The sequence below is a fragment of the Hippocampus bargibanti genome, linkage group LG01, assembly GCF_051943395.1.
Source record: "Hippocampus bargibanti isolate YZ-2025 linkage group LG01, ASM5194339v1, whole genome shotgun sequence".
In the NCBI taxonomy this organism is placed as follows: Eukaryota; Metazoa; Chordata; class Actinopteri; order Syngnathiformes; family Syngnathidae; genus Hippocampus; species Hippocampus bargibanti.
Window position 1 is genome coordinate 15,810,953 of NC_142734.1, and position 20,410 is coordinate 15,831,362.

At 42.1% G+C, this 20,410-nt stretch overlaps 1 protein-coding gene across 10 annotated transcripts in view; it reads right to left on the reverse strand.

Annotated features, from left to right (window-relative positions):
- The window catches only part of LOC148903300 (membrane-associated guanylate kinase, WW and PDZ domain-containing protein 1-like), a 109,040-nt gene extending 92,107 nt beyond the window's left edge, over positions 1–16,933 (reverse strand). For all 10 annotated transcript variants that reach the window (XM_088999591.1, XM_088999642.1, XM_088999561.1 and 7 more), the window contains exon 1: positions 16,194–16,933. In XM_088999591.1, coding sequence (XP_088855717.1) covers positions 16,194–16,491 — 298 coding nt within the window. In that variant the 5' untranslated portion in view covers positions 16,492–16,933. The remainder of the gene's footprint in view (positions 1–16,193) is intronic.
- Positions 16,934–20,410: the final 3,477 nt, after the last annotated feature.

The window sequence follows — 20,410 nt, forward strand, 5'->3', positions numbered from 1 at the left end:
GGTGCACCTTTTCGGCAGCACGACTATGCCAGCACTGTTTTTGATTGGAAGGAATGTCGGTGCTATTTGACTGTCATCGCTGGACAGCATTGAGGCAATTGTGCTTTTTTTTGCACCTTTAATGGGCAGCATTTTCACAGCCCCGCTTTGTTCAGCTGAAAGGTTGATGCTGTTGGACAGTGTGCGATGAGAAGAAAGGAGCGTCAGCGCGGAGCGCCAATGCATATGTGGAACTGTCACGGCTTGGAATTGAAGCAGATTTACGTGGGACAGGAGATGTGAGACAATCTCTTTTCATCAATGGAAGCTACATCTGCGTGTTTGCTTTCAACATTTAACTTGCGGTAGACGTGCACATTCCACCATGACGTCCCTGATCCCCTGCTGAAAAGGATGCTTTGATCCTCTCCTCTTTCATCTAGAACAGCTTCATGCAACAAAGAGGGTGCAGAAAGTGCTTAAGATTGGATTGTCTGTGTCTTTTGTGTTTTGTCCCATTGTGTGTTCTTTTATTGTTTTGATTTCAAGATTTCGAGAGTGGCTGCCTTTACAGCAGCTCCTGCATTTTGTTTTTCTACTTCTTTCTTTCATTTCCTCTTCCTTTCATAACTTTGCTGCTGTAAAATGTACATTTCTCCACTGCGAGACTAATGAAGGCTAATCTAATCTAATGTAATCTAATCTAATGTAATCTAATCTAATCGGAAATAAAAAAATAGCACAAAAACTTGCAAAATAGCAAGGTAACCCCACAATAGATTCAGTAAAGATCACACATGGAAATCGAAATATAGAGTGAAGCCACAATAACCAAACTGCAGGGTAGTTTGGACACACGACAGGAAATAGGCCTCACTTGCTTTAACTTTGGCCCTTGGAAAGAAGAGAAGAGGGAACACTGGATGCAGCTGGTCCCATTATGAAACAATGATGATGTCCCAGTGTGATGGCAGAAAGACACTTCAAAATACGACAGAAGAATAACGCGAGGTGGGTTATTATTTCTGAGAGGTCAATTCACTGATACACCAATGATTTGATTACCTTTTGCTACCTTGCCTAATTTTGTGGCCAGTGGTAATGTCGTATATCTTTCTATATCGCCATACATGCATGGGTTAATGCAGTGACTGAAATTCATGACAAAAAGTTAGCGGACACCAGGGCAGACAACTCTGAAAAGTTGCTTGCCCTGTCAAAAAGTTGCCTTCCCCATTTTTCACAACTTGAAACACAATAAAATGACTCATCGCAAAAAAAAACCATTGTTGCAAAGTATTAAGGATAGTTTTTATTAAGGATGTACCTCACACAAATGCTCCCTTGCTTAATTTATTGTAAATATCCCTTGCCGATGATTGTGCTCCAGTTGTTCAGTTTGTCATTCACTGTTCGTCATTTTGCACACATTGCGTCGTCTGCTACAAGCCACGTGAACTCCTCTTTCCACGATGCTTTTAATGTGTGTTCAATTTCTAAGCGCCTTTCATAACTCTCAAGTACACTTTACAGTCGATGTACGTTTACGTTTTGTAGCGTCGTAAATTTTGTTAGTTTCTTTTGAATCTTTGTTCTGGGGCTGAGGTTCTGTGCATCTACTTTGGAAAATGATATGCAAATGCACGACCTTATAACACTCGGGAAAGACGGAAACACGAAGCAGGCTTCTGATTGGCTGCCGTGCCGAGTATGCAAATTGCCAAACAAACCGAAATTCTGAAATTTCCAAACCGAATGAAGATTTTGAATTCAGAATCATTTATTCTGATTTGGAAATCTTCGTTCAAATGTTTGCTTTATTATATATATATATATATATATATATATATATATATATATATATATATATATATATATATATATATATATATATATATATATATATATTTTTTATATATTTTATATATATATTTTTTCTAATCAAATGTTTGCTATATTTAATAAAGCAAACATTTGAACGAATATATTTTTTTTTTTTCTTGAAGAAGTTGTCGGCCACCCGGGCAGAGACCTTTTGTAAATTGTACGCCCGACGGAAAAGTTGCACGCGTTCGGGAAAACGTTATTACAGACACTGGTTAATGTCATATTCACGGGGCAGGGGAGTTGGATATTCCCTACATTTTATATTGAGAAAGGTGACAACAGGATGGGAACTTTTTCAAAGCCCATTCAAGGTCCAAAAGCAGGAAGGATATGAATTTATAGCAAGGTAAATATAGTAAAGACCTTGTGGATTAAAAAAAAAATATATATTTCCTGTTGGAAAAATGTTGGACAATGAAGCACAAAATTGATTCTCAGATTTCCTGATGGAGGTTTATGATACGATCATGCAAACTAAACCTGCCTCTAGGGACTTTCGGGATTCCGGCTGAATAGTAACAATAATATCTTGTGGATTTGTAGTGATATGGGTGTTGCCGAGAAGAGAAAAAAAATTGTCCAAATACACACAGGAGCGACAGCATCCTGCCACTGTAACTTTGGGGTGGTGTGCGTCCTCAAATAAAATGCTTTCAGCATTTGACAGAGTTTTAACTAAGAGTTTACACTGTCCTTTGCTTTTCATTTTCCACTCTATAATATTTGCTAAGCTGTTTGCAGTGGTGGTCCATTGCTGGAAGATTTGTATCACCGACAAAGGCGGCATTAAATAAATTAGAGTCAATATAAAAAGATAATCTACGAGTCAAATCCAGTTTTGATGACGAAAGAAAACATTTGGTCATAGAGGTTTGTCCATATTGACTGCACAAAATTTACGGTAATTTCGAGCTGCAGTAAAGCTGGAAGACACACAGCCACTGATTTTATAGGCAGAGGCGTATGTCACATTGTGGTAGATTACATGCGTGCACATGATTGTGTACGTGTGTGTGTTGTGTATATATGCCAGGGGCAAGACATTGGCTTGACAGATGCACGCGTTCATGACAAGATGGTCTCCAAGCATCAGCGCGTCCATGTTGAATTTGTGAAGGGATAACAGAAATCTCAATCAAAGCGATAAGTGTGGCAACATTTAGAGACTGGTCACCTTGATGTGACAAAACAGAAATGTCTTGTGGGTATTATGCAAATGTTTTCCAGCTGCACACGCAGCTATTTAAATGCAACACGTCAATCTCACTTGAATGTGCAAATGGGGCTATCCGGGCTCGTTCTACTAATTGTTCTAAAAAAAAAAATTACCTTCACCGTGACCAACACCAACCACTGCTATCGTACATTGTTTTGAAAGGGGCTTAGAATTATTATTATTATTATTATTATTATTATTATTATTATTATTATTATTATTATTATTATTATTGTGTAGTGTTGTTGGCAGAGATTAGAATGTCTGATGGAGGACAAACAGACAAAAACATACTGACAAAAATTTCTCCACTGTGAGACTAATAAAGGCATCCAATCCAATCCAATCCAATCCAAAAACAGGACACATGACATAAAGGTCACATGCGATAAATTGTACCAGATGGAAACATAAGTAGCAATTTTAATATGCCCAGTGTGCTTTTAAATTGCCAAGAATGACAAAGGTCGTCCATTATAAACAAAACGTTTGGTGCCAATATTGGCTTATGTAGTCAGATATGTTATTCAATGGAAGGGATTTAGATGAATCTGTGGCGGCATCAGCGCTTGAGGAGGGGTAATGAGTGAAAACGCCAAAAGAGGGTTACAGGGCAGCTACTCGTGTGGTCCTCCGCGACTACACGTTGGTGGCATCCCTCCCGCTGTTTGTAAGTAAAATGAAAAATAAGCCCTGACATCTTTGCACTGTCCAGCAAACAAAGACAGACCGTTAAAACCGAGATTTGGAAATCAGCATGTTTGTATGACGCCATTTTCAACACCTGCCCAAAGCGGTCCATCCCACTGGTTGTGATATTTGTCACGCTCACTTTTGAGAGGACAGAGCATTCTGAGAATTCTTCACGTCTGGTTCCTGTCATGATCTGGTTGGCGACCAACGGGTGGCGCTGTCGGCCCAGCCTGCACCTGCACAGGTGCTGGTCGTCCCGAGCCTTGGCGGACTGCCACGTTCGGATTGGCGATGACCGGGTAGCGCTGTCAGCCTGCCTGCTGCCTCGCAGGTGCTGGTTGTTACAATCAGTGACACTTAAAAGGACCTCCGGCAGGACCATCCGGCATCGGCTCATTGTTGAATGCATTGTGCATTGTATGCTGTGCATGCGTTTGTCTCATCTTGGCAGACTTTTAATCTTGGTCTTTATTTGATACTTTGTATTTTTCTGTTCAGATGATTTTGACATTTTACATTTTGTTCCTGCTGACCGTACAAAATACAATTTGTCAAACACAACCTCCTGCTTCCTCCTGCCTGCTTTTTGGGATCCGCAACCGCCATCACCACCTTGCAAACCGTGACAGAATGACCCGACCCACCATCGGATCCCGCAGGTACAACGGACCGGTCTCATTTCCACTCTGGGCCTGGCAGTGCAACGTCCATGTTAACCCACGCCTCGTCGAGTTTGAATTGCGTCACTCGACGAGCCGTAACGTCCACGTCAACGTCCGGCCGAGACCTCCTTCCTGGTGGCCGTCCAGGGTGACACTGGGTGTCTGGCAGTGCACGCCCACATCCAGCCACGCTGTCGTCGTGCATGTGGAATTGAGTCCCATCCACGACGAGCCGTGCAACGTCCCCGTCAACGTCAGTCCGAGACCCCACTCACCTCTGGATCCCAGAGCGGCTTAGGACTGGTCTCGTTTCCCCGGTGCCGGGCAGTTCACGCCCACGTCAGCGTCCGGCAGAGACCTGGTATCATACGGCCGTCCGGGGTGCCACGCTGGGCCTGGCAGTTCGACGTCCGCGTTTAGCCATGCGTCATCGCGTGAACATGCGAGAGGGATCGCACTAATGCGCACGACGATCCGTGCCGCGCCCACGTACACGTCAGGTCGAGTCCCATTACCATCGGGCCACCGCCCATCGTATGCTGGAGAGTCAGCGGTTCCCGTCTCCACCATTGTTCCCTGGCGAGTGGACCTTTTGGGAGACTGTTGGGATTTCTGGAAGCAGTCCCGTGAAGGGGGTGTACTGCCATGATCTGGTTGGTGACCGCCTACACCTGCACAGGTGCTGGTTGTCCCGAGCCTTGGCGGACTGCCACGTTCGGATTGACGACCACCCCGTAGCGCTGTCAGCGTGCCTACTGCCTTGCAGGTGCTGGTCGTTACAATCTTAAAAGGACTCCCGGCACGACCATCCGGTGTCGGGTCATTGTTGAATGCATTGTGCATTGTATGCTGTGCATGCGTTTGTTTCATCAGACTTTTACTCTTGGTCTTTATTTGATACTTTGTATTTTTCTGTTCAGCTGATTTTGACATTTTACATTTTGTTCTTGCTGACCTTACAAAATACAATTTGTCAAACACAACCTCCTGCTTCCTCCTGCCTGCTTTTTGGGATCCGCAACCACCATCACCACCTTGCAAACCGTGACAGTTCCACTGTGTGGTTGATTTAAGGTCAGGCAGTGTTGTGGATAGGTCGATGTAAGCCAATTTTATGACTTTATTGATAGGACTTTATCAATAAAAATCATAATCATAACAATCATGCTGCGATTGACTGGCAACCGAGTCAACGTGTCCCCGCCGACTGCTTGATAACGGCTATGATAAGCTCCAGCATGCCTGCGACCCTTTGAGGAATAAGTGGATCGGAAAATGAATGAATGAATGAATAATCCAAATACCAAGACAATAAATATGTGTTTTTATAGTGCTATTAATTTTATCACTGTGTCTTCTTATTTCTTTGAAAACTCCTGTTCTCTAAAAATACTACCACCAAAAAGTAATTTGAAATCAATGGGTGATGTAATAATTGCTTCATATTATGCTTAATAGCATAAGTAGGCCTGAACACATTGGGAAAACCTAATTGTGTCTTCACTCTGCTATAATGCAGTTTTGAATTGATACCTGAATTGATACTAATGGCTAGTTTTCATCAACACAAGATTACATACATTAAGGGCTGGGTGATGAGGCCACTAAAGTCACATCATGTTACAAATTGAATGTCTTCATGGTACATTGTATGTTGGGTGCATCGATATACTGTCCAGCTTTATCTTCATCAAAACCGTATCCACTAATCACGTGCTAATGTGCTAATGCATTGATGCATCTTATCAACCCATGGAAAGGTTTTCCTTTTTAATTCAATATAACCAGTGACGTGCGGTGAGGTTCATGGCTGGTGAGGCACTGACGTCATCACAGTCAGATTTACAAACATATGAACTCCACAGAGTAGCTTATTCACCATTTGATTGGCAACTGTTATTGTGTTTTGTTTAAAATGTCATGTTAGCATTCTTTATATACAGTATACAAACTGTAGCATAGAAAAAAAAATTAAAAAAACGTTATTATCGTGTTACCTTTACTTATAAATGAAGTCCAAGTCTCTGTCTCAATGGAGATCACTGCCAGTGAAGAAAGTCGTCCTTGATCAGTCCTGTTCCGACTGTATGTTTTCAGTCTTTTGTGCTGAGAATGACCGCTCCACTGATGCTGTAGTAGCTGGAACAGTGAGCACGAGCTGGAGCAACTTTGTCGCTTCAGGAATAGTTTCACTGAGATCCTTCTTGGCCAAAAAGCTGAGAAGCTGTCCAGGAGATTTACATTCATCCCTCACCGTTTGTGAGCTATACAGTCCGGTGTTGGTCTTCCTTTAATTATTATCTCTTGCTTCGATTGAAAGTCCAGTTTAGAAAATTCTTTCAATTTAGATATGTAATCCACCATTCTGAAAATAAGGCCAAGCAACACGAAAAATGATGGTTGCACTTAACTTGCTAACTTTTTACTGTAGCTTGCTGTCACTAATTATATTTTCCTGCAGCAGAGGAGTCGCAAGAAGAATCTGTAATCACTAGCGCCCCCTGTCATGAGGCAGGGGCACTGTGTGCCTCACCTATGCACACAGTTTTGATAAAAAATACAATAAAATAAAATAAACACTGTAGTACAGTCGATGAGAAGGTTTCTTCAGCCGTCATCTGTACAAAAGTGAAGGTTTCGGACGTTTCGCCTCCTATCCAAGAGACTTCGTCAGCGAACTAAAGTCTGACTGGTCGTAACGGCCCCATTTATATATCCCTAATGTCCAGACATGGTGGCGCCGGACACAGCTATGATAGGTCCCTACTCTCAGGTTGGGGGGGCAAGGGACCCCTGTGGCCCCACTGATTGTTCCTACATTCCTAACTAACGACTGGCCTATTACCCCCACTCCCCCCGGTATCACCTCATCAGCATAACGACCCTCATCAGCATTGCGAAAGTTGCCTAACCTGTTTTGCCTAAGCAGGCTATTGTATGAACGATCCAAATTGAACCTCACCCCACCAGACCGGTTTAATGAAGGATTTTGTTGTTTTATAAGAATCACCTCTTTTACCCCCCTTTCAAACCATCTATGTTCTTTCGCTAAGATTTTAACCTCATTGTCGTCAAATGAGTGGTTGCTAGCTTTTAGGTGCAAATGTACTGCCGATTGAGGCCCACTAGTATTATCCCTGCGATGTTGATAAAGTCTTTTTTTGAGAATTTGTTGAGTCTCCCCAATGTACTGCTCTTTACAATTTTCATTCTTACAATGTATGGAATAAACTACATTACTTTGTTTTTCATTTGGTAGCCTATCTTTTGGATGCACTAATTTTTGCCTTAACGTGTTTATCGGTTTAAAATAAGTAGGAATTTTATGTTGCCAAAGGACTCTTTGTAATTTTTCAGAAACTCCTGCAATGTACGGTACTGCTACTCCTCTCCTTTTTGAATCTTGAGAATTATTGGTTTCGTTCGCTATTCTTTCTTTCTGACATTTGTTGAATGACCACTGAGGGTACCCACAGTTAGTGAGTGCTCTCCTGATATGTTTTAGTTCGCTGACGAAGTCTCTTGGATAGGAGGCGAAACGTCCGAAACCTTCACTTTTGTACAGATGACGGCTGAAGAAACCTTCTCATCGATGGACCACTCCTGTACGACTGAGAGCTTACACAGACGTACTGTAGTACAGTGTTTATAATGTACAGTGACTGTACATTATATACACCAGCTAAACTGTAGAAATTTAGTTCAAATACTAAAAGCTTTTGAACACTTTAATAGCGATATGCAGAGGGACAGCAATGTGGTCTAACTGCAGAGCAAGCCAGCACAGTTAGCATAGTCATTGCACAATCCATGGTGAGACTCAGCCGGCTGGTGCCTCACCACTCGTCTCTACTTAGTATTTGAACGTTAAATGTGAACATTGAGCAATTTTGAAAAAAAAAATCCAAACATGGTGAAGTTAAATGGAAAAGAACGTTAAAGTACAAATCACTAAATAAATATAACTGTTTAATTAATTTTGTCCCTTGATATTTCCATGATGACTGCACGTCACTGAATATAACTTGCCTCATTCCCCGCATTATAAGGTGCATCTAAAAGCATTTTTCCTCAACCGACTGCAGCTCTGAGCAGCCAGTATGAAACTAAAGCAGAGTTAACTACTAACTAAACAAAGAAAGGAGACACGCAAGATCTCTAAGGCTAAATATTTAGACCCTTGTGGAGGGTTGTGTGCTTTTTTGTTCAATCAATTGTCTTCATAACTGCTTTGTGGGACATATGAAGGTTTTCCTATCTTATCTGTCATTTATTCTTTTGTGATGCCATATTTTATGTCTGTTTTTGTGACTTGTTCTCATATTTTCTTACAGCTGCAGCAGTTGTGAAGGCTCTATACCATTAAAGATTTATTGTATAGTATTGTATTCCTTTTAGCATATCACCATCTACTCTAGTGGATGCATAGTGCAACCATAGCCAGTATTGCATCTTCTATTCTATCCACCTTATATAACACTGTGCGCCCTATATATGAAAATAGGCCATTAATTGATGGTGTGCCTTATAATCCAACGCTCCTTATAGAAAATACAGCACTTTAAACTCCTAGATTCCACACTGCACCTTGCCCAAAAGCAAAACGTGCCGTGTTTATTTGTTTTCTCTGTAAAAGACAATACGAGCGCGAAGATAGCATGTACTGTTTTTTTGTTTTGTTTTGTTTTGTTTTTTGGTATATACATATTTATAAGCGACTATCTCACTTCCGGCATCCAAGTTGTTTCTGTTAGGTGTATTGTAACACATTAGTTGTCCTGTAATTATTCTCTTTGGGTATTTTGTTACGATACATGTTCCATTTTATTTTCTCAATCGGCATGTCTTCTCAGTATTCTCATTTCCTGCTTGTTGTGTTGCTTGATTATGCAACTCCTTGTCTTCCTTTAGTGATAATGATGTCTGGCAGAAGTATTAATTGCCGTGGAGGTGAGGATTAGTCATGATGCTTCGGCATGCTAGCTACCCTGGCACAGCTCAGAGCCTGTTAGTTTAGTCCCGAGCATCCCTCCTGTGGTTCCCCAGCGGGCAAGAAAGCAGAGAGGATGGGTGACTGTTTACTGTACATGCACGTAGGACGAGGGCCTCCTGTAGCTCTTTGGTTTGACATGCTTGAAGCTATTTTCACACCGAGAAAAATATGAATCAACAATTTTCTGCATCTGTTTTTCTGGCATTGAATCAATGTTACATGAAAATACTAACATCAGTAACATTACTTGATGCTTCCTCACACAAAAAGCATTCTTTCAGATTAACGTAGTGAGGACATTAGCATCAGGATGTCAGATGATAGGACATAAAGCGTTTTATACACCAGTAAAGCAGGACTGGATCAGGTCAGCCTCTCAAGGGCTTATGAGCAACCTGAATCTCTGGAGATTGACACAGTATATGTGGAGTGGAGGGGAGAGAGAGATCAGCGGAGAAATCCTCTAAGGATCATCTGCTAACCTTTCTCCTCAACAATTTTTGTCGAGCAATAGTCTAATGTATTTTATTTATAATATACATTTTATTCTATCAACAATAGTGTAACGGTAAATACTTACTGTCAAAAGCAAGTTCTTTGTGCACCAGCCTCTAAAATCCTTGGTGACAGATGAACTTTGAAAACTGTCATCATGATGCCTATACGATGTTTTATTTATATCTAAAAGAAAGTGTAATTAATGTCCTTATAAATAACAAACCCAAAGAAATCGACTTTAAATAGAAGTGATTAAAAAAAAATGTGCGTGCAATGGTCCGTAATCCTTTCCAGATGTGTGAAACTAGAAGTAGCACAGATTAAATGTCAATTCATCTCCACTATACAGAACACTCTTAGACTGCTGATGCTTGATTGCAGGCGTGACTTAGTCAAAGCGTGTGTACATGTGCGCCTGGGTGTGCCATTGCATATTCAGAAAGAGATGAAGTGCCGGTGCTTAACTAGTTCGCTCTTCCCATTTGTTGAGTTCTATTAAATCGTATGAAATCGCAAAACATCAAACTATCAAGTTATTCGTTTTTAATTTGAGATTGATGAAGACACGTTTTACTGTAGAATTCATTTAACATTGTGGAACCAATGGAGTCTCTGGACTCTATACAGGATATTCACAAGTCCATTTAAAAAAGAAATTCAATATATGCTGATGATGTAAAGTTGGCCGCTGATCGTGCATGAGCAACAGTTTCTCCGTCCAAAATTGTGCTGTGGTTGTGGTGGGGTACTTTTAATAATATACGAGATGATCATAAGAATTATGTAGTTCAATGAAACAACTTCTACAGTGATTCTGTGGGTTCCATGCACGTCAATGTCATATTTCTGAATGATGTACGATGACATCCATCACATATGCCCCCGCCTAGATGGCGTTTCTCCAACTGCCCCGAGATTTCTACCTTCGAGCTCTTCTAAAATTTGGTCTACTTTCAGCCACCAAGTATCAAAGGGGCTGAGGGTGTTTCATGGTCAACGGCCTCAGTTCAGCAAAACACCCAGAGTCTCAAGGCAGCGTGCCAAACTTCGAACACACTAATGACTGTATAAATGTATGATTATGACTGTACTAATGTATGATAAATGTAAATACCATTTTTGTAGGAAAAAGTTATTCCTATATGGCCACCAAAAAGAGAAGGCAAAAAAAATGTCTTGGTTGACGATAAGGAGAAAAAAAGGGTTTGTAATCAGGAGGAAGGGCAGCAGCTACCGCCACCATTGAATGTGAAGTATTCACGATCACATTTAAGCAGTGGTGGGCCATCAGGGCCAGCAAGACCTTCTCTGCTGGCCTAAAAATATCAGAATCACAGACTGATGTTAATTATATTTTTTCCATACATTTTTATGTCGGTGTAAACTCTCACAGTCTTATTAAATAATTACACATTGTCTTTCAGCTTCCTTTCATTGCTTTTCCCCTGCTGTGCTGCTTCCAGATGTGTCATTTTGTATTTAAGCATTTGACCAATTATATTTCAGCCATCATTTGTTACCAGGGTCAGAAACCTACCCGGACGCCTTCACAATCAGTTCTGCAGGCCCTGTCCCATTAAATGCGGTGGTGATGACTCTGTTGCTTTAACTAATGTCTATTGCTTTAACCAATCAGATTTTGAGTTGGTGACATCCAGGGCCTGCTCACAGGACTGGGTAATGTCAGAGTTCTAGCAAACTATGCTTAGCTTGTCACCAGTCAATCATAGTATCACAGGACCCTAGTGACAAGCGCATACTAGCCAGAACTAGCACACTGTATCTGGAGCGGGTATGTTGATTTAATTGTGGTTTCGTAAACCCACGATAGCTGAAGGAGGAGAATAAATACTGTGCCATCCTGTCGTTCAATCTTCTCTGCAGTGTGAAAGAGCGACTTATCACCCCATATGAATCCACACGATTACGGTAAAAACTCAAACAGTTTAATGACAGTATTTCTTTCTTCACAAGTTATTTCCTGGCTAACGGGACCCTCTAGTACAGAAGTCGGGAACCTTTTTGGACAAGGAGTGCCATGATCTGGTTGGCGACCAACGGGTGGCGCTGTCGGCCCCGCGTGCACCTGCACAGGTGCTGGTCGTCCCGATCAGAGGCAGACTGCCACGTTCGGATTGGCCACCAACGGGTAGCGCTGTCAGCCCTGCCTGCAGCCTCGCAGGTGCTGGTCGTTCCAATCAGTGGCAGTCAAAAGGACTCCCGGCACGACCATTCGGCGTCAGGTCATTGTATGCTTTTTATGCAATTGTATGCATTGTGCATTGTATATGCATTGTATGCTGTGCATGTGTTTGTTTCACCTTGGCGGACTTTTACTCTTGGTTTTCTTTTGATACTTTGTATGTTTTTCTGTTCAGATGATTTTGATGTTTTGGATTTTGTTCCTGCTGACTTTATTTTAATACAATTTGTCAAACACAACCTCCTGCTCCCTCCTGCCTGCTTTTTGGGATCCACAACCGCCATCACCACCTTGCAAACCGTGACAAAGAGAGCCATAAAAGTAAAATATTTAGATTTTTTTTTCAGTGAGAGCCACACACACACACACACACACGCACACACATACACACACAAAAACACATGCACGCGCGACCACTTTTTAACAACATGTCAGAATGTATAATTTGAAATAACTTTGTAATAGTACTCACCATTAACATGAATGGTTTTCCGTTACTCATGATTGGTAAAAATCCAGGCAAACGATCGGAATGAAAGTCAAATTGCCGGGTTCAGACGCAAAGTTACTGCTAACTAGCTTGCACACGGCTCATTAGCTTCCACACTTGCTTTCTGCTGTCTCTCGCAGAAGTATATTGATGCTAATCAATACAGAATCAGAACCTTTTCTCTCCACAAAGGCGAATCCTTCGATCCATTCAACCTGAAGTGTACGATATTCGTCACTTGTTTTTAGTTCTCGGGCTTATTTAAAAGGGGCGTTTACCTGTTTCAACTGGAATGGCCCGTATCATCCAATCAAAATTGCGCTTTCCGCCAACTGCACCCGTACAGGAAATGAACAGCGAAAAAGCGAGAATGTGTATTTAGTTTTATCCGCGAGCCAGATGCAATCATCAAAAGAGCCATGTATGGCTCGCGAGCCATAGGTTCCCGACCCCTGCTCTCGTAAATCACACCACGACTGAATGCCCAGGGGTGATATACACTGCATTTAAGTACATCCCAATACAATACTAAGACTGTAAGTTTAACAAGATCAAGTTAGACAAATTATTTCTATTTAAAAAGTGACTTAAATATTTCATAAAATTGCCACGCCCTGTCTTGTCCATATTCTCTTCATCTCTTATTCCTCATCAGGGTCGCGGGGGTTGCTGGAGCCTATCTCAGCTGTCTTCGGGCACGAGGTTGCCAGCCAATCGCAGGGCACACAAAGACATACGTACAACAGTCACTCTCACACTCACACCTAGGCACAATTTGGAGTGGTCAATCTGCCTGCCATGCATGTTTTTGGAGTGTGGGAGGAAACCGGAGGACCCGGAGAAAACCCACGCGGGTCCGGGAGAACATGCAAACTCCACACAGGGAGGCCGGACCGGGACGCGAACCGGCGAGCTCTGCACTGTGAAGCCATTGTCCTAACCACTCGACTACCGGGCCGCACCTATTCTCTTCATGTTCCACTTAATTTTCCTGAGGTTGGGGTATTCTTAACATGTTTGGGTATCACATTTTTTCAGCCAATGACACCAATTCCAATGCTTTCAACATTCATTTTAAAGCACAATCTTCAGCACACCGCATCAATACCATCTGATAACAAGCAGAGTGTGTAAGATGAAACTTTGAACTCCTCATTGGATTCCGCCAATGATAAAGGATCACACTAGTAGGATAAAGTCCAAAATCTCTGAATGCACCAGAAAACCATAAACCTATTCAACATGAGTGTGTGTAAACAACACATGTTCTGTCGCCGTGTGATTAAAAAGAAAACTCAAACAAAGTTGAACAAAAGTAGTATTGTCACTGCTGTGTGACACTAAACATTTGCGACCCCATTGATTCCTTCTCAATGTCAAGTTCTGTTTGCAGAGAGATAAGTTAAGTCCAGAGTAGCGAGTGCAATATTTTCAGCCGACCCTGCCCCAGCACTCAATCAGGTGCTTTTCTTCCTGCATTCCTCTGCAGGAGCACACCTGCAGGGCTCGCTTCCTTCAATCCTTCTGCCTCTTGTTGGCCAAGGATGATGAAGTCGGTGTAACATGACCCACAACCCTATGAAGTGAAAAAGGGGACAGATAGCCCCGCAGTCCCTCATCAGGCCTGGGAAATCACAGATCATGGAACACAATGCGTTCCGGTGCACATTCCGACACAATGGTAGAGTTGTGTGGAGTTCAAGAACATTTTAGCCCTCTAATTAGAGACTAGAACAATCAGCTGATTCATGTAGGACAGTCATGACTAAAACCACAAGGAGGGATCAAGCAATGCTAGAACTCGTTATTTTATTTTATTTTTATTTTATATTTATTTTGTTATGCTTAGAATATCTTGTTTTCTATCCTTTCACTCCCACCCCAACCCCATCCCTCTTCAATTGCTGCTGTGGACTGCAAATGTCCCCATTGCGGGACGAATAAAGGTATTCTGATTCTGATTCTGATTCTGAACTCGGCAGTTTCAGGGATCTTGTCAAATGGAAACAAACTGTAGACTATGTATGCTTGTCAAAAGAATGACCATCTGTATTTCAAAATCAGCTGTTTGGGAAAAGCAAAGCAGATGTGATGCCGAGCCCTCTTTCCAGGGGCCATAACTTTGAGTGTCCACCAATTGGCGTACGGTACAGTCGAAACTAACCTGAAACTCTTATGTAACCTTGTTAATGATTTCCTCGGAGGGACTGCAAGCTTTTCATCAGATGTGCGAGCGTGCCGAGAGAGGATATTGGGTGGGAACCAGGATGACAGGCTGGCAATGCATGCACAAATGCGTCCAAATTTCAGGAACCATTGAAGCATCACGGAATGTCCGCATTTGGTTACAAAAAGACACAACTGACAAGAGACCGAGGAAACAAAAGCTACAGCGGAGTTAGCATCTGTGTTGGTGTTTCGGAGACAGATGAGGCTTCAGCAGACCGTGGGCAATGAATCATCCGCCACACTAAAAGCCACGCAAAATAAGGACAGCTGCCCAGAAGAGGGGCCAGGCCAAAGAAAACAATACAGCGCCGTTCACTTCCCATCCATGCTAATTGACAGAACAAAGAACAGCAACATCCCGCACTGCCGACTGGAGACAAAAATAACATTCTATTGTTCCAAGTTTGGTTGACTCACACATCTCATGTGTTTTGGGAGTTGAGCTCAGACTCTCAAGATGCTGTTACTCTGCTGCCCTTTTGGCTTTACGTGTGACCCTGTGTGTTTGACAAACAAGCACAGAGGGGGCTGTCAGTGTTACTTCATGTCAAACTCGCTGGACTTCTGAGGTTCTGTGGACTGACGATCAGACACAGAAATCCTGACTGGATGGATGGATATATCCTGTTCAACTGCTGTCGGTTTTTTGAAATAATGAACCGAAAATACATATTTTGCTTTATTTCCAGCATTATGTCACATAACCTCTACAACTCATTTGCATTTTTTTGTTTTTCAGGGCGGGCGGGCGGACGGACGGACGGACGGACGGACGGACAGACGGACAGACAGACGGACGGACGGACGGACGGACGGACGGACGGACAGACAGACAGACAGACAGACAGACAGACAGACAGACAGACAGACAGACAGACAGACAGACAGACAGACAGACAGACAGACAGACAGACAGACAGACAGATAGATAGATAGATAGATAGATAGATAGATAGATAGATAGATAGATAGATAGATAGATATTTTTCTTACAGTGACTCCTATTTGGGACTTTTTATGATTCCATCCTCCACGCCTTACGCTCTGGTTCCATATAAGGAAAAAAACAGCCCTAACATATAATCTTACTGCCACTTGATTCTCTGGTGGTGTTCTTTTGATGATGAGCAGTTCTGTGTTTGTGCCAATTCTGTTGGGGTTACGGCACAGACACTCAACCATATACTGTAGTTTCATTGGACCATAAAACTTTCCCCCCCACATTGTTTGTGTGATGGATGGATGGATGGATGGATGGATGGATGGATGGATGGATGGATGGATGGATGGATACTTTATTCATACATAAGTGAACTTCATTTGAACTGGTGCCGTTGTCTTACCTTGACGCACAGTCTTCAAAATGATGGGACCTTTTGTGCACGTGATGACAGTTAAAATGTCATACAGGGGTAATCCTGAGACGGGCAGCCCCTCAACCTCCAATATAAGTTCCCCTTCGTTGAGTTTACCGCCCTGGTAAAGGACAACATCCTCTCGGATGTGTCCAATGTAGGCAAACTGTCCGTGTTCAGCCCCACCTCGCAGCTCCACGTTCAGCTCGCCGCGCGCGTCCCGCACAATTACGCACTCGCTGACTTTGGTGATCCAGTGGTTCTTCTTTTGGATGACTTTTGACATGGTGACTCGGATCCAAGTTAAATCCCGCGGTGCCGCCGAGAGAGCGCCAAGCTTGAAGATGCATAGCCCAGAGGTAAATCCGTCCCTTAAAAAAGTTCAGAATGTTGGTGAGTCTAGGACCATTTTCAGAGCCAAGACAAGCTGCTCGCTCTGCAAATTGCCTTCCCGATGCTTTAAGCCTGTTTGTTGGTTCCTCTGTTGTTGTTGTTGTTTTAGCTTCTTGAACAACAAACACGCTCTGATTCCCTGAAGTGGCATCTAATCCGCGTCCCGATTTCCCCTGCTCTTCTTGCATCCTCCACTTTGGCTCGTTCTTCATCCATTGCCTACTCGTGGATTGGCTTTTTTCAAATTTACAAAAAGAGGGTCTCTCAACCGGACAGCCGGTACAGAAAAATGGCCCGGCGGTGCCTTTAAGCAGGTAGCACACGTTCAAGTCATATGTTCGTGCGCGAAACGTGCAGGATGAGTGGATGGAGCGGCGCATGTTTCCGCCTACCTTGCCTGTCAACGCTCCTCCCACCAATTTCTGAACGGATTAAACCAATGACAATGAACGCCCCGAAGTGCTTTTACCGGTACTTTTTATTCATAATTTATGGAGCTGTAGGATAGTATGGAGACCGATGGATTGTGGGGGTTTATGATGGGTGTCACATGAGGTGAAGTGTTGTTTGCAAGCGGAAAAGTAATAAAGTGCTCTGAACAGAAACCACTGATAACATATGTACGTTTGAATCTTAGGTGTCAACCTCAAGGCCCATTGGCCAGATTTAGCCCACCACATCATTGTATGTTTGCTGCGAAAGCACATCAAACATGTCTACTTACATTATGTCTGCTAAAATCTCAACCAATATTGAAAAGTCTCATCTAAGAGACTTGCAAGCATTTTTGTGCTGCCAAAATGCTCTTTACAGTTACTGAAACAATAGTTGATGAAACTTATTATTTTTTTCAGTGATAATGGCCCTTCAAGGGAAACGTCACCAAAATCTGGCCCACCAAAAAAAAAAAGATGTTGATAACCCCGCTTTAAATATTCAAACTGATATTATTCCTTCAAATGGAACTGAATTATTATCCAAGTACATTTTTCCCCGAGAGCACAAGGTTAATGTTCAAACTGCATAACGTAACAGTGGCTAACAAAATTGTGCATCCTAAAGATAGGCTGCTAAATGAAAAACAAAGTAATGTAGTTTATTCAATACATTGTAAGAAAAAAAAATGTAAAGAGCAGTACATTGGGGAGACTAAACAAATTCTCAAAAAAAGGCTTTATCAACATCGCAGGGATAATACTAGTGGGCCTCAATCGGCAGTACATTTGCATCTAAAAGCTAGCAACCACTCATTTGACGACAATGAAGTTAAAATCTTAGCGAAAGAACATAGATGGTTTGAAAGGGGAGTAAAAGAAGTGGTTTTCATAAAAAAACTAAATCCTTCATTAAACCGTGAGGTTCAATTTGGATTTGGACAGAAGGGATATATATAGGGCCTAAACTACCTGTCAGACTTTACTTACTGCTAACGAATTTTCTTGGACAAGAAGCGAAATGTCCGACACCTTCAAAGAAGTACAGATGACAGCTGAAGAAACGTTTTCATCGATGGACTACTCCTGTACGACTGAGAGCTTACACAGACGAGTGGCTAACGATAATATCAATATATATATATATATATATATATATATATATATATATATATATATATATATATATATATATATATATATATATATATATATATATTTTTTTATCATACTTCTCATATTTGTAAAGCACTTAAAATGACTATATTGGTGTTATTTTTGTCAACAAAAAGTTTGGGAACCACTAGTATCGACTCTACAGCACTGGTGTCAAAATCACGTCCCTGGGTCCAAACCTGGCCCGCCACATCATTTCATTCGGCCCACGAAAGCAAGTCAAGCATGCCAAGTGCCATGATGCTTGCTAAAGTTCGAACCAAAATTTCAAATTGTCGTATGTGAACCACAATTAACAGTGATGATTTTTTACTTAAAATTTGTAAATTAGTTATTCATTAATTTGTTATGCGCTCTACAGTATATGTAATATGTAGAGGGGATTAAACAATCAAATGGCTTTCCCAAATTCATAATGGCCCCCGAGAGGAAACCGTAACCACAATGTGGCCCGCAGCAAAAAATGAGTTTGACACCCTTGCCATAGCACAACATTAATGTTCAAACTGCATAATGTAACAATGGCTAACAATAATATCCAAAATGTATTTTTTATCAAATTTCTCATGCTTGAAGAGCACTTCAAATTACTATACAGTGAGACCTTGGCTTACGAACTTAATTGGTTCCCAGACTGAGTGTGTAAGATGAAAAGTGTGTATCCCCCAAATTAAATTCCCATAGGAAACCATTAAAATGAGAATAATCCGTTCCGAGGTCTCCATAAAATATAATTTTCAACTAAATAAGCCTTAAAACTACACATAACATACCTTATTCTATGTATAATAAACGTGTTATTGTATTGTAATGAAAGAAATACACTGCACTGTATAATAAAGTCACTTTATTTACATTTGTGATGGTCGTTGATGGCTCTTAATTGACACCTGTTGCTTTCTGACTTGTAAGATCTTACGAAACTGAGGCATCACATTATCATTCATCATGATGATGATTCTCATAGCCTTTTCTGGATGGAACTGTTCAATAAAAGCCTGCACATCAACTCCTGAATTGCCTGCTTCTGCTTGTCCTCTTAAAGGCAAATCAAATCCTCTGTGTTGAGGACCTCATTATCGTCAGCAACAAGCTCCTCGATGTCATCTGCTTCCCCTTCGAGTCCCGTAGGTGCTGGCAGAGATTTTATTACAACAAAAGGCGCGAGTCTGATGATTCCACGGAATAAAACACGACAAAAGAAGGCGGGCGGGGCGATCCGTCAAGCACATTTGCGATCCCGGAAAGCACCAAACTTACACGATCGCGCCTAACAATCACCTCGGGCAAAGCAAACTCTTGAACTTGCCAGCACAAGACACGGCGAGGAGCGAGGCGTCACTGGTGAGGTGACAGCGACTCGTTGAAATAAAATGAAATTGAAGTGTCTTCTTCGGCTGGTGGAGGTCGTGAGCGGCGGCCCCGCCCCAGCTGTCAACTCGCACGTGACAATTTCGGTGTCATTAGTCACGTGAAAGCATTGACTAAATAACGCCTTTGTGTAAAGCTTTCAGGCGATGGATGGTAGCAATGGTGGACGGTAATGGGCTCTTTATTTGTAGAATGGTCATAGAAAGTTACTCTCAGGGAAGTGACACACTGCGTGAGAGATGTGTCAGGCTGAGATTCACATGACAGCCGCGGTGAGCACATGTGACGCCACAAACGGAAACCTCGTTCGTGTTTCTCAATGATCTCCTTCTTCTCCTTGACGGTGATTATTAGGGGATCATATTGCATTCATTTCCTAAGAGTAAAACTATCTGCAAAAAGCTCCTTGGAGGCGATCGGCGTGTGAATTCAGAGAGAAGGGGTGTGGAAAGGCGCGCTGGCTGGAGCGCTGTTCGGTCGTGTGCTTCCACCGAAGATCTGAAAGATCACTCCGCCAGATCCGAAGATCACTCCACCAGCCGTGGTGGGTGTGTATCGGGAAAAGTAGTGCGTATTCCAAGGTTTAATTTTCATAAATTTGACGTTCGTAAACCGAAAAGTTCGTAAGGTAAGGTGTTCATAAGACGAGATCTCACTGTATTACGGTAGTTCAATGTTTTTTTTTAGGTTTTTCATTGAGAAAAAAAGGTTTGGGAACCACGAGTATAGATTCTGCAGTCTCAGACAACTAAATGTAAAGGGACATCTTACATTGCTAATGTTCATCCTAGATGAGTAAGCATTTGTGTACATTATCAATGCATATTACAC